This window comes from Lagopus leucura, unplaced genomic scaffold, assembly GCF_019238085.1.
Source record: "Lagopus leucura isolate 7727_CA_CO unplaced genomic scaffold, USGS_WTPT01 Super-Scaffold_100157, whole genome shotgun sequence".
Classification (NCBI taxonomy): Eukaryota; Metazoa; Chordata; class Aves; order Galliformes; family Phasianidae; genus Lagopus; species Lagopus leucura.
In genome coordinates this window covers 12,273,022-12,287,804 of record NW_024962334.1, presented here as the reverse complement: position 1 = coordinate 12,287,804, position 14,783 = coordinate 12,273,022, and the positions used below count along the sequence as shown (strand labels likewise).

Genomic DNA, 14,783 nt, shown 5'->3' with positions numbered 1-14,783 from the left:
TTTTATCTGGCAGTGGAGCAAGTTGCTCAGCACTGTCTGAGAAAACAATATTTGGTAGTAGACTGTTTCCAGTCAGCTACCTGCTAGCCTGAAGAATTGACTTATGTTGGATGAAAGAAGGATTTAGAAAAAGACCTTGACAGTTCTTGACCTCTTCTTTCTTTGATAATCCTTAAGACCTGTGAATTTTTTTTGTCGTTGTGTCGTTCTGTTAAATGCTTTACATAGTGACTCGTAGAAAATGGTGGTTCACCTAAAAGCTGTAATAAATTGAAAGTGTAAATAAATGTATGCCAAAGAGATTTGGCTAATTTACTCCGATAAACCCATTCACATTAGAAAGCTAAAGCAGGAAACCCAGTCTCAATTTGTCCATGTTGCTTTGATGTTCTCTTTCATTGATGAGCAGAAAATTGCTTTTAAGCAAGTAGCCCGAACCCAGAATATGCAGAAGTCTTGGCATTCATCTGCCAAAATTGATGACTATTTTAAAGTGGATTGAAATGAATTGTAATGAGAGGCAAATAACAAGCAAGATATTACCACAGTGTAGAGAGAGGTAGTAATAAAGTATTCGGTAACTCTGGGCATTGCAATATGTGGGTGGCTGAAAATGTACTTTGTTGTCTGCTTTCTGCCTTTCATTTAACTAATGTCACTGGAATTCCTCTGAAACTGGCAACGGGATGGGATGGATGTGATCCATTCGGTAATGTAGAAAGCGGGCTGCTTGGGGATCAGTCATCAGAAAGTGGCAACTTTTTGATAAAGTAGAACATCCTGATGTGACACAGCAGTGTCATTCTCCCTAGATCAGTCAGCATGCAAGGCAGCAGCCATGCAAGCCTGTCCCTTCCATCTATCAGTGTTCATTACATGGAGCTAACCTGCAAAATACTATCCCTCACCCTTCATGTGCTTTGGGAATGCTTTTAGGCATCACAAGTTGCAGTCCTTTTGGGATGGAGAGTGTCTCTTTGTGGGCAGCTGATGCATGGACAAAAGTGAACAGCTGTAGTTTGATAATGACTTTCAGTCCCAGCAAACTTCAGCAACAACCCAACCCAGTGACCCAGCATTGAGACTCCCTATTCTATTACTGATCCTCTGAGCCACTCTGTTCCCTCCATGTACTTTCAACATATTTAACACGTTACAGCTGCGCTCAGTCCTATACAATAGTTAAGAGGGCTGCCAGCATTTCCAGTATGAACTCATATTTTAAGGATAATAATTCAGCTGTAAAAATGTGTTTCAGGCTGAAACTTTATAAGGAAGGTCTCAGCCCAAGAGCGACTTTGTCTGGACAAAGAAGAAGAGGAAATATTTCAATTTAGTCATTCTTAATCAGTACAGATGTATTAAAAATAAAATAACTGATCCTTGTAGGATCAGTTGCTTTTCCCTCTTTTCAGCATAGCAATAGCTAAAATCTATCTTCCTTGAACTTTTCATGTCTTTTTTTTTTTTTAACCTGACTGGACTGTTTTACCTGGTGAAGCTTTAACTCATGAGGGTCAGTTTAAAGTGCATTTCATCATTATTTTCATCTTCCTTGAAAAGAAAATAAATGACGTTTCGAGCAAGGTAGATTTAAACTAACCATTTTCTATAAATTGTCTGCACAGTATGAATTGAGAGATTAAATGATTCCTCTTAATAATTAATTTGAACTGGAGGATGTGATCAAAACCATCTGTTCCTTTAGGGCCTGGAACTGTAATGACCCAAGCTGCATCCCAAGTCTGAACACTCATGAACCTGGGAAAGTTCAGATGGTGATCCAGACTATTCCAGGACCCTATAATAACAAGCTAGCACTCAAGGCCTCTATATATCACGTAGTTTGTTAAGCACTTAGAGGTCCTTTCCATTTTTATAGAAGGGAGACTTACGAATGTCAAAATTTATTGTAATATACAAGCTGGTCTCACTGAAAGTACTCTCAAGCAAATGAGGACTTGAAATATTACATTTTTACTTAGAAAACCTGTTCAGCCCTTATATACTTCTGCTTTGTGATCGTTGACACGAAAGTTAGAACTTGAGTTTGATTTCATTTGCATAAGTCATACCACACTGATTTAAATGAGGTTACTTTTGAATTGCTTGCTCCCTGTGCCTGCTGCCATCAGCTTTACTAGCTTCTTTTGGTCGATGCATTAGGGAAAAACAAATTTAGGTAAGGACATTTTTGCGGCACCATTTTCTCCTGATTGTGCCTGTAATATTGGCTATTTAGTACAGTGGAAATCTGCACAGGAGTCACTGAAGATGGTGGAGTTATGCAGGTGTGGCAAAAGCCATGTATTGGTGACAGTTGTCTTGTACAGTTGAATGCAAACAGCAAGTGGTCTGTTGGCAGAGAAATCATGGTTAAAATTTGTAAAGGCGTGAGTTAGGCATTAGGGTCACATCGCTTGCAATGATGGAATATGAGGTAAGAAGTCACTACTGAACGTTTATGCCTCAGTCTTGTTTTTGAGTACTGTCACCAAGCTGGCACTGCTAGGTACCCAAATTTAAGCATTCGAAAGGCAAATCTCAATACAGAATGGAGTGCCTTTCACCCATACCCTTCCTTGAGAGGCAAAGAATTGAGAAAATGAAACATAGTTTGGGACCTGTGGTACAGTGTTTATGCTTTGAAAAGTTGTTGTTTCATTTTTTTAATGAAAGGAAAGGCAGGGCTGGGATAATTTTGTTTTGAAAACTGTGCTAACAAGTGCTCCGTTGAAATTTAACGTGGGATTACAAATCAAACAGAACATGATGGAAATACAGAAATTGGTCCTCTCTAGTAAGGCAGCATTTCTCAATTACAAGGTCAAAATGGAACAAATTGTTACGTAACATGATCTGTGGCTTAGTACTGGATTTCCATGTATCGACTTAAGTCTGAAAACTATTATTCAGCATACTTTTTATGTAGAGTGGAGGTTGGGTTTTTATCTGGATTTCAGAATGACACAGCAATCTGAGCCTCAGCAGAATCTCTCCTCCCCTATTGCTGGATTCTTGGGAAACCTGGTAACCCCTGCAACAGCATGTCTGTGAGGGTACAGATTTGGGCCTGGATTTAGAGTTAGCTCTGAACTGGTCAAGAATCATCTCAGGCTCAACATTACAAGGACCACCATGCAATCCATGAACAACTGTGTAAGAACCGTGAGCTCCTTCTCATTTGTTTTGACCATCAGTAGTAAACTGACTTGCAAGAATCTGATACCTACTTCTCCCTTGACTGTTGTCTTCTCAAGAATTAGAGGGCTCATAGAGGAGCACTCTGCTGTCTGCCACGCTAGCACATCTCCTCAGTGCTTCATTGAGTACTACTACCTTGCTTTTCTGAAAGCTAGAGACATTTCAGTCATTTCCATTTAAGAGTGATTGTGATTCTGATCAGGTCCTTCCAGTGCTGCGGACTTAACTCCCTGCACAGCCATACTATTTTACTCTGTCTCCAGTTGCATAGGATGCCTTTTTGCCATCTTACCTTTGGTGGATGCATGGGGCTGTATTACCTACGTGGTAATATACAGCTTTGGTTGCTTTTTATCTCGTGTTGTTAGCCAGTTCCTCAGATTTTCTGACATTCCCAGTGTCAGTGTTTGTCCTTCAAATAAGTGAATCTTCTAGCACAGCAGCTGAATTGCAGCTAGCATGGAGCAAATCCCTCCTGGTTTCAGGCAGGATATGAAACATAGCACATCTGTTAGAGATCACAGTTGCTGTCCTGTCACTGGCCATTGCAGTTACGAGGCTAGAAGGGCATGTAGAAGAAATATCACAGACATTTCCTCTGCAAACCCAGTTAGGCACTCTTGGTGCCTCCCAAATGACCTGCGTACTAAATCTTGCCAAGAAAGGCAGAGATCAGCAGTAGGGTGCCTCAGACATTTGGTGTGATCAAATGTCCGTTGCCATGACTTCATGAAGACACACAGACAGGCAGGACTGCCTCACCTTGCCCAGAAGGCTTAAGTCCTGGGGAAGGCCAGGATGCTACCACATTAAAAAAGTTATCCTCATGTTGAAAAAAAAAAAAAAGTGTCAAAATAACTAGCCCAATAGCCCTAGTGAGTGTAATAGAAATAGTAATATCCTTTTTATTCCTATATACAATTATTATTAAATGAAGATAAAAGATTAGATTATTGAGGATGCAAATGTAGAATCCTTTTTGAAGTTTGATTTGAACCCATTAGGGCAGGAAAGTGAAAATTTAGGATGCTGATGCCAATTCATGTTTTAATTGTGCAGTTCTTTAAACTCCATTTTGTACCTTGATAGAACTAGAAATTACCATCAAGTCAATTTTCACATATGGCTGTAGTCATGAAGGAATAGAATAGAGTAGAATTGTTTGCAGAGGAAATATTGTTTACTTTTCATTTCAGTAGCTGAAACTCCATTCTGATCCTGAGAAAAGCTAGTTTAGAGCAAAGAGACTCCTGATTCTTTTTATTAGGACTTTATGCCAGCTTCTGGAAAACAGTGGATGAAGGAATTAGTCCACATGAGAAAATATGCTGAGGAGCATAAACAGAATGGAATTGCCAAGCATAACATTTTAGCTTGTGTCACACACTAATGAGATATAGATCAAGAATTCTGTGCAGGAAATAAAGATTTGTTTCCACTAATAGTGTTGAGGTTTTGGAATCTGTACTTATTTTGACATGGAATGAAATGATGGTTATTTTTGTGAAATCTGATAGAGGGAGGGAGTGGAGAAGATTTGTTCTGTATGTTTCAGTGGTTAGGGGAAATCACAGCCACTGTGTTTCCTCTGTCTGCTGGGGAAGCTAAGCCTCATTTGAGCATTGTGAGGATGTTTTTGTTAGCTATGGCTGTTCTTGAAAGAGCAAAAGCACTATTGCATGGATATATGAAGCCAGAACACACCCAAGTGCACTTATACACTGAAGGGTAGGAAGAAAACAAAAGAATTGTGATTTCTTGTTCCCCTCTAGAGTGGATTAGAAGAGGAGCCAGGAGCTGTCTGATCTCAAATGCCCACTGTGACATGTCATGTCTTTACTTCAGTAGGCCCCTTCAAGTTAGCAGGCCCCAGGGAAATTGCTCCCTTTTTTTTTCCAGGCAAATAGTAATAGTTAATTTCTTTTATTACTGTGGCAAGTTGGAGAAAAGGATGAAAAACCACTGTTTCCCTCGCAATCTAAATGAAGCATATGGGCTTGTGGTCTAGCCTGCATGTACAGATGATAAGAGCAAAGATAAAGCACAGGACTATCAAACTATGCTTCAGAATCATTGAAGTATATTTATCTTTCATAAATGTTAAGGGAATTAAAAGAATTCTCTTCATTGTCCTTTTGTACAATGGCCTTTCCTCTTGAGATCTTATTTTGTGTGGAAAGATTGAAGTCACCCTGTAAAAGTCACTTTAGGCATGAAATGACATGGGGAGCTGTTTGTTTGCAACATAAACACTATCTCTACTTTATATTTTTAAGTCCTTTTGGAATAACAGACAGCTATATTGTGTGAAAGTTACATTTTTTGTACTCTGGCAGAAATATCAACTGCTGACATAGTATCACAATGATATTCCTTGATGCAGTTCTGAAACCAATACAGTTGCTAGTATTGCTTTATTTGTGCACACAGCTTTTGATAAAAAAAAAAAAAAAAAAAGCCATTTCTATTGCATCAACTGCTTCTTTCATTTCTGGGTTTTGCCATTCTAATATCCCTTTTTTCTGCATCTATATATGTGGGTTAATATCTGTTTATTCTCAAAAGCTCTTTCAAACTAAGAGATGGGACGAATAGTTAACTACAGGAAAACAGTGGGGAAAAAACAATAGAGAATATTGGCTCTTGCTGTAGGAAGGATGAAACATATGAAAGGGTCACCTTTGTTCTTTATATACTGCACTAAATTATGTTACTTCTGGGAAGTCTTTTGGACCTATGACACATAAGAATAAAGAAGTTCTCAAACATACAGGGAAAATGAGCATGAAAAAGCTTGTTTGTATGTTTTCTAGAGATTTAAATAAGATATGAAGGTGATGTCAGATGAGAATTTGAATCTATGCCCAAAATCAGAAATATTACGATACAAGGTTGTGGTTTAGTACTTGCCACAGAAACGGGGCTCACAGTTAAAGGTCTAACCAGTGCTTGCCCATTCCAAAGTTGAAGTTGCTTTGAGTTCAGTGCAGTATTTGGGCTTCCTGGTTGTTTTACTCCATTTTTAGTAAGATTTTAAATTCAACAGAGTAATGAAATTAAAACAAATCTGAAGATTTGCAGAATAGAGATCATTAGCTGATCTTCCTCATCATATTCATGTAAGTATTTAATCTCAGCTTAGCCAGTAAATGCCAAGGCAATTGGTAACTTTTCATTGAGAAAGAGGAAAAAGTATAGAGATATGTTTTCTTTGATTTTAAAATATGATAGGTATTTGTGACATATCAACAAGTATCCCTTGCAAAGGTGATGATAAAGGGCAGAGTGGTTTTTCACAGCTTTCAGTCTCCCTGCTGTGGCCATGAAAGCCTGACCAATAACAGTCAGCACAGAGCATTTCAGCAAGCTCACTGCCCTGGCAAGGGGACTCTTTTCTGCTGTCTGTAAGATGCAGCCGAAGGAGATGAGAGAAGTCAGTCTAGACAGAACAGTAAACCAATAGAAATATGGCTGTCATTTATTCTGTATGCAGAGAGTGTATGTTTGTATGGGAAAGAAAAAAAAAAGGTATGTTGGATTTTTCATATTAATTCTTGATAGACAAGTCCTGCCTGATAAGTATGAAGAAAGTAATTCTTTCACTCAATGTAATAAAACCCCAAGAAACAATATGTTCTTGATAACATGAAGACATTCACATGGTGGCATGGTAATAACTTCTTCAGATGGAGTGACCGGGTGCTTGTATGACTGCACACTGTGTCTCTAAAAAAAATCTGGAAAGTGGCTTTTTTGCTGTAATGTTCATTGGCTTCACATTGTCCAGAATTTACAAGGAAGAATTTTTAGGTATGTTTAATTTGTTAAAACTTCCTTAAAAAAAAAAAAAAAAAAAAAAAAAAAAAAAAAAGTAAATTTTAAAGAGTCAGATGCTTACCACAAGCTTTAAAAACTATTTGTTCAGCTGGCTGGTATTTGTGCCTTAAATCCAATACAGAAGAAGAAAAGAGAAGCCTTTAATACAGTTCATTATCTAGAAAGCTGGGACTAATCCTTCCTCCCACCAGCCCCCAAGTGCATCACTCAACTAGTGAACTCTCTCTTCCTAAAGCCTGCTAATACACTTCTGATATCTGATGTGACTTTCCCACCCTTCAAGGCTCATAAAGTGGCATGTGTCATTGCATCAAAATAAACTTCATTTCTGATTGTGTCTTTTGGTATTGGCAATTACTTAAGGATTGTTTTTTTTTTTAATTTAATAAACAAGTTGTATTTAGTTTTCTTCCCATGATTTCAGTTTGTTGCCATACAAGAAAAGTACAGTGTTTGTAGTTGTTAAAACTGGGCATCTTTCTTTACAAATAATAAACTGGATAATACTTTGAAATAAATATCTTGACTTTCTATTATGAAAGTTATATCCACAGAGATCAGAGAATTTTAAAACAGCAAGGTCTTTCAATTAAGTCTAATTATCGATGAAATTATCTTTGTTTTATTGCAGCACTGAGAAAATCATACATTTTCTTCTGTGTCATTGGTTCATTACATGTTGACCTTTTCATTTCTTTCAAAGCCAGCATAACACTGACAGAACTTGCCAAATTTGAAGGACATTATAGCAACCAGTTTCTTGTAAGAATTGTGAAAAAATTAATCATTCTGATGCAAAAGGGCAGACCTTGGTAACTGGCATGCCAATAACTTGTTTTGGCAAAGACAGTGGCAAAAATTTCATCATATTTTTTTCTACTGCTTTTTCAATTAATCGTGGCAGTAGCATCATGCCATGCTAATATGTCTCTCTATGAAGCTTACAACATCAGTAAACTCAGACATACAAGCAGATGAAGATGTAAAGTATGTTACTGCACCATTTGCCAGTAGCCAAGTGGACTTTTATCAGCAAATGCCCATTATAAACTGAAAAGAATCAAATTATTTTTAATGTGAGGGTAATGTCTGTTGCAAGACATCGTTGTCTTCCTCAGATAAATAAGTTGAATATGGATGGACATGACAGCATGTATTACAAAATGGTCTGGAGACTGGCTGTCGCCCTAACAACCAGACGATATTTCCTTAATGAAGTATGATTTTTTTCCTTACATGATCACAAGAGGATTCTGCAAACTGTTGAATTAATGGACTGGCAAATGCATATAATTCTCTGCTCTAGGTAACTGTCAGCCTCAAAAGCATTAAGCTGTTTTATGAAAGCTGCAGGTTTGGGGTATTTTTTACTCAACTTCTTTTTCTAACATTAAATTGCGTATATTTAGAGATCAGAATATATGCACTCTCTATTTAACGTAATATGTATAGCTTATACTAGTAATTTTTACTCCTTAATATATTTTCTGTCCAACCCATACTTTTGTGAAGAGTTTATTTGCAAAACTGTCTTGCTTACTCACTGAAAGACTTTTGGTATCAGATTTTTCCACTGTGCGTCTGGCCCTTGCATTTGCTGCACTAAATCACAAGACTTTCTTCACTGCCCTTTCTTCAACTACAAGTTTATGAATTTATATACAGAAATAGCTATTGCTCTGTCACATCTGTAATCACAGACAGTTTCTCCAAACATGCCTTTGTAATAAACATCTCTAAGAAGAGTGCTAGGTATATTTAGGCTTTGGGACATCCTAAATTAATTGCAGTATTGGGCTGCAGGAGGCTGTGGTGTGACTTTCTGCTTATCCCATTACACTTCACAACATGATCTGTGCTGAAACCTCTAAGGCAATTGTCCATTTCTAAGTAGCAGAAGAAAAGTGCTTGGAAAGGAAACTAAGAACCAGTTTACAGTTGACAAATTTGATTTACACATTTACAGTTTGGTGCAGTGAAAATGTTGGTTTGTGATATGAATCATTCTGAGAAAAGCATTCATGATTTCTTACTGTGATCAAAGTGCAGGTGAATGTTCAAGTCCCCAGGACACTGTCTGGATCTGCGTTCCTTTACAAGTGCAGCTCTGGTATCCCAGATTGCTGAATTTTGCTCATGTCTTTCCTTGGGCATGATGCTACTTTAAGTAGACTTGTCCTCTGAATGCACAATGCAGTAGGTGCAGAATGGGCTCAGTAAGTCCTGAGTACGTCCTGCAGATTCAATTTCAGACTTTCAGGAAAATGAGTAGATTTTTCAAATAAAGAGAGAGAAGCAGAATGAAAAAGAAGAATGATGTGCAAGTAAGAAAGGGGAGTACTTGAAATTATTTACCAACCCTACTTTGACTATCTAGATTTTCAAGAGTCCATGGTAACCAAGGTTATCACACTGGTAGCTCATTAATGTAAATTAATCCAGTGGCTAGTTTATTGTAATTACTGTAAACTAGTACAAGTTAATATGGCCAAAAAAGGCACAAAAGTGCTTGTAAGTTCTGCAGGTTTGATGCTTGCACACTGGCTACTTTGTTCTGGAAGTATTCATTTGGAATCATGACAGATATTCATGGAGGCTATTTTCAGTAATTTGCCAAATTTCTCTAAGGACTGCTGTCAGTACAAGAAGTGTAATCCAGTATGTGACATGAAACAAGTGTGTATGTATTTTGTACACTGAGGTATTACAAAGAGGACCGACCAAGTTAGGTCTACCCCCTCTTCATCATTGCGTGCATGTAATGAGTTCCTAGAGACTGCAAAATCTCAGCTTCTCAGATAGGATGTGTGCAGACAAAATATCATTGCAAGGTGAGGAGAAAAAAAAAATAGTTGCCACTTCCCCAGCCTTTTTTCTTTTTGTTTATTTCTTATTTGTAACTTATTTGAAAGTTTTGGTTCTACTCTGGTCCTTGACATGGCAATCAGGTGGGTCTGCATAAATGTGAGATACGCATTCAACAGTGTGCTGTGGCTTTTTGGAACTAGTCTATTTTGGATTCCAAATTAAAGGTGGATTTTATCAGTAATCTCAAACAACAACAACAAAAGATCAACATGTCAAAAACAGATTAATTCACCTTTTTCCATGCATTTTGCCAGATGTGAAGAAATAGCTGAAAATACCTTTGTATTTCTCTATCTGGAAAAGAAAGTGCAAATAACTGTTTCTGGCAGACTTTCTCTAACTAGTACAGGAAATAGCATTCTGTACCATTGAACAGAAGAGTATCAGCTCTTCACTAAGGCATTAGTTTACCAATATGGGGAGTGGAAGAGCAAAAAGAGGAATACAAATGACAGAGACTCTCCAAAGCTCTGGCATGTCTTTTGTTTCATTTTTGTTTAAAGTCTTATTCTTGCTTTAGTGTATGTGCTGTTTGTTATTAATGTATTTGTTTTTCATGCAGAGAAGAAAAATGCTTTTCAGTGATGCATGTGTGTTTTAAATGGGTGTCACTGCCACACTCGCTGTCAATAGCTAGTCTTACTTAATCAGCTATGAAATGTCCTGAGTAAGAGTTCTTAATTGAGACTGGAAAATCCAAGACAATTACCATAATAGGTTGAAGATCTCAGAGACTGGAGGTTTTAGAAGTCAGAGAAAATTGGGGACATATGTATTCTGTCTGTAAGATTGTTCTGAATAGGATGTGGAAATATATAAATGACAGGCATTTTGCAATGTACAGTAGCATTCATCATGGAAAGAACATATGCATTTTTTTGTCAGAAGTAATGAAGTAAAAAATGACACGTAATTGGAACTGACATAAAATGGCCTCATTAGTAGTACAAATAATATATGTATGTAGCTTGGCTGTCAATAGAAACAAACCATGTTTCCTCTGACAGATATATTAGTCTCTTTTAAGATTCATGTCAAGTTCTCATCCAGGTTCACATATAAGAGAATGCGGTTTTTTGGTTGTTTTCCCTTTTTTTAAAAAAAAAAAAAAGTTGAAGTGTAAATAATATGTGTTTTTAGGGTGCTGTGATAACACCAACAATGGACCACACTATGTCAATGCAGCCAGCAAGCATGATGGGCCCACTGACCCAACAGATGAACCACCTTTCCTTGGGCACAACAGGAACGGTAAGATCATAGCTTATGCTATTTACTTTCTGTTTGCAAAATGATTATTGATTACTGAATCTCTTGAGATCTCTTCTTATTCCCAGGTTTTCAGTACTTTAACTTTTAGCAGTTTAATATTACTGTGCTTTCTTTTGCATATGTTTTTTTTTTATGCCTGGAGATGTGTGGCCCTGTTTGTGTGAGCATGTCAGTGTTCCTTTCATCATGTCCTACACAAACAATATCTCAGATTGCTGCCTCACTGTAACACGTGTCTACAGATACTGTTCTACAGCCACTATACAGTCACAGTCATACGGAACAGAATGGACAAAGTAGTACAAGTAGTAAAAGAGTAGGTCATCAAAACTTTCTCTACTTAGCAGAAGTCATCCATATTAATTCTTAGGCGAATATGAAAGTTCTCCTCTAACAATTTGTTATTTAATGCAAAATTGTTTGCTTGCACATCTAGAAGATTTTATATAGCTGGAAAATGGAAGTTCTGGCTTTGTGATAGGATCCAGCGCTCACTTTTAACCCATAGCAGACAGCAATACATAGTTTGCTTCAAGCTCTGAAATGTGATTTTGGGTCAAGGTCAGCTATGTTTCCAGTAAATTATATTTAAACATGCATATTTCAATGGTTATTTTCTCTTTAAACTGTGCAAGTCAGATTCAATTAACTCCCCCAGAGTCAAAGAAAAGCAAAAAATGGTCCTAATAAAAATTATCAAAACTGAAAGTTTCCTAAAGTCTTTTAGTAATACCAGCAGTCTACTCACAGCCTATGGTGATTTGCTATGTGAATGTGTGCACACTGCATATATACATATTTTACAAAAATCCAGGCATAAACATATGTCTTTAAGCACATTCTGTGTGTTACAACTATGTGAAGGATCGATTGTGTACTTCAGAATTGTTTCTTTTGTTTCAATGCAGTACTACTCAAAGGGCTGAAGTGAATGGGGCTACATTTGGCTGGCAGACAGTCAGTAGTGGTGTTCCCCGTGGCTTAATTCAAGGGCCAGTCCTTTTCAACATTGTAATCATAGATCTGGATGCAGGAGTTGAAGGCACCCCCAGCAAGTTTGCTGAGCATACTAAACTGAGAGGTGCTGTTGACTTCTTTTAGGAATGTGGAGCCTTCCAGCAGGATCTAGATAGGCTGGTGCTTTGTGTAATCAGCAACAGCACACAGTTCAACAAAGGAAAATGCCAGGTGCTGCACCTCAAAGGGAGTAACACCAGGTACAGGTGCAGTCTGACAGATGAGAGGCTGGAAAGAAGCTCAGCAGAAAGAGACCAGGGGGTGCTGGTGGAGCAGGCTCAGCATAAGCCAGCAATGTGTTTGTTAGGCAGTAAAGAGGACAACCCACATTGTGGGGTGACATTGAATACATCATTGCCAGTCAGCAACAAGAAATTATTCTTTCTATATATAGCATTGGTGTGGTCTGTCCTTGAATATTGCATGCAGTTCTGGGCTCCACTCTCTAAAAAGAACATTAGGATCACCAAAAATGTACAGACAAGAGAAACAAAGCTGGTAGCTGGGCTGGAAGGTATGTTCTGTGGGGTGAGGCTGAGGACACTTGTGTTGCTTAGCCTGGTACAGAGTAGGCTGAGGAGCAACCTCACTGCTCTCTGCAGCTTCCTGGGGAGGGAGAGTAGAGAGAGGTGCAGAACTCTGCTACCTGTGAACAGAGCATGCAGGAGCAGCACAAAGCTTCATCAGCAAAGGCTTACATTGAACATTAGAAAAAATTTCCTTACCATGAGGATTGTCAGACACTGGAACAGTTTTCCTGTAGATGTACCATCCCTGTCTGTGCTAAGAGGCATTTGGACAGTGCTCTCAGTAGCATGCTTTAACTTTTGATTAGCCTTGAAGAGGTCAGGCAGTTGGACTAGATGGTCTTTGAAAATCCTGTCCTGTCCTATCCCATCCCCTACCATATTCTGTTCTATTCTACCTGATGCTAATCTATAGGAATAGTTTTCCAAGTGTTTTCATGTTGTGTGGGTTTTTTTTTTCTAATTGAATAAGGTACTGAATAAACTTACATCCTAACAAAGATGTTTACTCACTGTAGTTTTATCTTCCGTTTCCCTTCCAGTTCTTTTCCTGCTCCCTTTCTCTTTTCTCCTCTTTCTTATCTGTTGGAATTAAATTCTAACTCTAGTATGTTTTCACTCAGTTGTAAAAAAAACTCTGTTGAGGTCTGGGACTTCTGTATTTATTTCAAGGAATCTTGAATATGATGGATTTTTAGTCCTATTATTCAAAATATTCGGTAGTCAAAAGAGGTGACAGTTATATCTAAAAGTTATTATCAACATTTTTCCCCTATGAACAGATGAAATTATATGAAATAGTATGACTAGTGAGAATTTCTGCATGTGTAATTACTATGGTAAGGAAATGGAAAACAAATTTCAATAGTGCTGCTGGGCAGATACTATGAATTTTTCTTTCTGTTTGTCATTTTCATTTCCGTGACTCTTATAGACATTAAGTCTCCTGATCTTGTTTTCTCACACTCTTAATGCAAACTAGAGAATTCCAAGCTAATGTTCCCTTCAGACTTGAAAACACTGTCACTATATTCATAGTAACAAATCCATTGCAAATGTTGATGTTTCTTATTTGGAAAGAGAGGGAAAGGACTCTGAAAAACTCGGGTAGTTTAGTGGTTGATAAAAAGATCCTAGAGCTACTGTAGTGCAACTAAACATAAATAAAATCTTTTTTTCCTGTTACTAGCTCTTTACACAGTCCTGTCTTTCAAGGTCACAGCATTCCCTTATAACTTCATGAAATATATGTGAAAATACTCCACAGGTTTTTATGTTTACTATCTTTAAAATTCCTGACTCTTTTATAGAAAATTTCAAGAAAGAGTAAATGATTGATTGGTGTTAAAATATTACGGGTTTTTCACAAATTGCAAATGACACCTCGTTTTATTGCACAGAGGATTTCCCTTTGGTATCAACACCAACAGCACCATGTTCATTTACAGTTCTCATGCAAGCAGCATAATCATGAAGTTCTTCAGGAATTCCTCCTGAATTAAAATTATAGCTTCAGGATTTGGGCTACCAATTGCAGTTTTGTTGAATGTATTCATCCTGACTTGAAATGGTATCTTATGGCCCAGTCAAAAAATAATAATAATAATAAAAATTTTTAAAAAATTGCAAAAAATGGACAACCTATTTAGAGCTATGATTTATTTAGAGATATTTTCACTTCATTTATTCTGAAGTCTGAATTTCAGTCCAGAAAGAGGAACAATGAGAGCACAGAGCCATGAAAAATTGAGCCAAGTCCAAAATAATCCACTGTGAGTATCTCAGCAGGACTATGTTTTAAGGTAGACATAAAACATAAACTATACATTTCTATGATGAACATATTTTTGAATTTTATCCTTTAAAAGTGTTCTACAGGGCACCATAAAGACCCACCAGCTGTCTTTCAAGAAACAACCCAGATTTTTTCCAACAAACAAGCCCAAAAGTCACAAACAGTTCCCACTCAGTGTTGGCTTTAATTCTGTCTCAATTTAATTTAAAAGCTTGAAGTATGCAAAGTGGTTTTTATTAAAAGGTTTTAATTCATTTACTTCT

The 14,783-nt window shown here is 37.4% G+C and overlaps 1 protein-coding gene across 7 annotated transcripts in view; it reads left to right on the top strand.

Annotated features, from left to right (window-relative positions):
* RBMS3 (RNA binding motif single stranded interacting protein 3) overlaps positions 1 to 14,783 on the top strand; it is a 698,683-nt gene that overhangs the window by 648,169 nt on the left and 35,731 nt on the right. For all 7 annotated transcript variants that reach the window (XM_042888085.1, XM_042888084.1, XM_042888087.1 and 4 more), the window contains one exon: positions 11,050 to 11,160. In XM_042888085.1, the coding sequence (XP_042744019.1) occupies positions 11,050 to 11,160 (111 nt within the window). The remainder of the gene's footprint in view (positions 1 to 11,049; positions 11,161 to 14,783) is intronic.